The sequence below is a fragment of the Phoxinus phoxinus genome (genome assembly GCF_949152265.1).
Source record: "Phoxinus phoxinus genome assembly, chromosome: 4".
Classification (NCBI taxonomy): Eukaryota; Metazoa; Chordata; class Actinopteri; order Cypriniformes; family Leuciscidae; genus Phoxinus; species Phoxinus phoxinus.
The window spans coordinates 15,249,947-15,253,294 of NC_136879.1; the positions used below are offsets into that span (position 1 = coordinate 15,249,947).

The 3,348-nt window shown below is 42.7% G+C and overlaps 1 protein-coding gene across 1 annotated transcript; it reads left to right on the forward strand.

Annotated features, from left to right (window-relative positions):
• Positions 1-366: 366 nt before the first annotated feature.
• Positions 367-2,988, forward strand: LOC306996553 (zona pellucida sperm-binding protein 4-like). Its single transcript, XM_079609159.1, has 8 exons — positions 367-1,092; positions 1,168-1,355; positions 1,435-1,532; positions 1,601-1,758; positions 1,839-2,031; positions 2,096-2,243; positions 2,328-2,400; positions 2,485-2,988. Exons 1-8 carry the CDS (start codon positions 414-416, stop codon positions 2,559-2,561), a joined length of 1,614 nt encoding a protein of 537 aa, XP_079465285.1. The 5' UTR covers positions 367-413; the 3' UTR covers positions 2,562-2,988.
• Positions 2,989-3,348: the final 360 nt, after the last annotated feature.

The following is a 3,348-nucleotide window of genomic DNA, read 5'->3' on the forward strand; positions in this document are numbered from 1 at the left end:
GTTGTGTAAACATACCCTAAATACACAGGCCTTTTGCCATGAAAACCGCAAGATGTAAAAAAAAAAACATATATAATCCAGAATAGCCAAAACATCAAATAGCCTATCAAATTAAGCTAATGAAGGAGAAAACAAAGGTTGACTTCAGAATGAAAGAAATTGTACTAGCATACTATTCAGAATTCAGCTCAATATGTGCTTTTGTGTTTGTTCAAAAAGTGTGGAAAGAATACAAAAATTATAATAATTGTATGAACCAATAGAATCACGCATTGCATAGACTCCCACTCATACAAGTCTGGAGAATCATGACTGTTAATGAAGAGGGATGGATTATCATTAATTAGCCAAAGTCTGTATGGTACAAAAATACCAAAGGGCAGCATCTCAGCAGTGTGACTAGCTGTTGAACAATGGCAGGAAGTTGGTGTGCTCTTCAGTCTCTGGCACTTTGTATTTGGCTCCTTGCGTTCAGTCATGCTGTTCCACAGTGGAGTAATCTGCCCCAGAATCCTCAAACTCTGATGTTCCAGCAAACTGACCAGCGGTTTCAACAGCAAGCAAGTCAACAGTTTCCTCAGTCAGTTCAACAGCAAGCTAGTCAACAATTTCCTCGGCCAGTTCAACAACAATCTAGTCAACAGTTTCCTCAGTCAGTTCAACAGCAATCTAGTCAACAATTTCCTCGGCCAGTTCAACAACAAACTAGTCAACAGTTTCCTCAGTCAGTTCAACAGCAAGCTAGTCAACAGTTTCTTCGGCCAGTTCAACAGCAAGCTAGTCAACAGTTTCCTCGGCCAGTTCAACCGCAAGCTAATCAGCAGTTTCAACAGCAAGCTAGTCAACAGTTTCCTCAGTCAGTTCAACAGCAAGCTAGTCAACAGTTTCCTCAGTCAGTTCAACCGCAAGCTAGTCAGCAGTTTTCTCAGCAGTTTCAGCCTAAGCAGCCAGTGGCACAGGCAGAGCCCCTTGACAAATGTGCTGTAGCTGATTATGAGCAGATTCAATGTGGACCACCTGGTATCAGTGGTGCTGAGTGTGCAGCTATCAACTGCTGCTTTAACGGACAGCAGTGTTACTATGGGAAGGCTGGTAAGATTGAGTCAATGCAAAGTGTTCATGTTAAACTGATTTTCAGCAATAACCTGCTCTTGTAACTCATTCCAGTGACTGTCCAGTGTATAAGAGATGGTCAGTTTGTGGTAGTGGTGGCTAGAGATGTTACGCTGCCTCGACTGAGCCTGGATTCTGTCCGTCTCTTGGGTGGAAGTGACCCATCTTGCAGTCCTGTGGGATCCACACCTTTCTTTGCTATATACCAGTTCCCTGTCACTGCATGTGGCACAAGCATGATTGTGAGTAGCTGCTTGTGTTTTTCTTCTTCTTCTGTGTGGCTTAGGATGGACTGGATGCCAACAGTGTTACTATTTGCAGGAGGACAGTGGATATGTGGTGTATGAAAACCGAATGATCTCCTCGTATGAAGTGGGTATTGGACCACTTGGTTCCATCACAAGGGACAGCCATTTTGAGTAGGTGACCTATGCTGTATCATAAATGTTAATCATTGACAACTGCTACAAGCTCATGGTTTGTCCAGGCTTCTCTTCCAGTGTAGGTACTCTGCTACTTCTGTGGAAGCTCTGGTTGTTGAGGTCAACAGTGTTCCTCCACCTCCACCAGTAGCTGCTCCTGGACCCCTCAGGGTTGAGCTTAGACTGGCAAATGGTCAATGTGTCACTAAAGGCTGTGCAGAAGGTAAGTGTTTGTCCCAAGTGTGCCTAAAGCCTCACAAACTCCAGGTTGCAGCAGTTTCTAGTTAAACACTCTATCCTCAGGGGACGAGGCGTACACATCCTACTACAGTGGTGCTGATTATCCAATTACAAAAGTCCTGCGAGAACCTGTGTATGTTGAGGTGCGCATATTGGAGAGGACCGACCCCAACATTGTCCTGATGCTGGGACATTGCTGGGCGACACAAACCCCCAGTCCACTCAGTCTACCCCAATGGGACCTTCTGGTTGATGGGTGAGTAAGGCCAGTCTTTATCCATGTGCTGTAAGGCTTTTCTGACTGACTCTTTGCCTTTCAGATGCCCTTACCAGGATGATCGTTACCTGACCACATTGGTTCCAATGGCTGGATCTTCTGGTCTTCAGTTCCCAACCCACTACAAGCGCTTTGTTGTGAAGATGTTCACATTTGTAGATCCAGCATCACTGGCTCCTCTGCAGGAAACCGTATGCTCCGCAGCTTTACCTCAAGCCTTAATATTACTTATTTTTATAGTGAATTATATGGCTTAACCCTTTCCCCTCTGTTAGATCTTCATCCACTGTAGTACAGCGGTGTGCCATCCCTCTTCTGGCTCCTGTGAGCAAAGCTGCACTAGGAAAAGTGAGTGCTTGCTGTAAATTGACTTCAGGCACAACATTTATTTAAATGCCTCATGCTTCTATCACTTTTTTTTGTTTGTTTTAGGAAGAGATGCGCACATCAAGACCATCTCTAGTGGGCAAACTGTGGTGTCTAGTGGAGAAGTTATCCTGGTCATGTGAATTTAGTTTTTTAATAAACTTCCTGAAACTCAACATTAGTTTCTCTCTGGTATTGATTTCTGACTGGAGTTGGATGTTTCGTGATTGTTCTCAGTTTGATTTATAGGGCTGCACTACTAAACCCTTTATTTTGTGCAATGAGGTTTTAGACTTAAGTTAAATGGTTTGGGTAGAAGCTTGGCCCATTTAGTTCAACTATTTGCTAAGCTCTAGTTGCTAACTTGGGGCCCCTCAAATTAAGGCTTGTGTAACTTCTGATTGTGGCTTTACGTTTGACTTTATGGCTGGACTAACATAACTGCATGTATTGATACTCAAGCATGCCCAATCCCCTGTAAGGTCACTTTTTTTTTTTTTTTTTCTTCTTTAGTCATGCAAGTAAAGCATTATCTGGAATAAAATGTGTATCAACCTGTACTTTACTTTTATCCCAAGTTTATTACAGCACTTTTTTTTCAGGATAGTTCTAGTAATGTTTGAGAAGTAGACTGGTTTAAGCATTATTCCCTAACTATTATATCCACCCTAGGATGCTGTCCAAGGCCTTGTTTACACCTAGTACTAAGCATTTAAAAAAAAAAAAACGATCACCAGTTAACTGGTGACTCAAAAAATGGGCGTTTTTTTTTTTGTTTGAGCTTGTCTATTTTTGATCTCTTCCAGAGGTAGTTAAACATATTTAACCAGATTACTTTCATAGAGTAGATCAGGGATGGGCAACTTCAGTCCTGGAGGGCCACTGTCCTGCAGAGTTTAGCTCCAACCCTAATTAAACACACCTGAACAA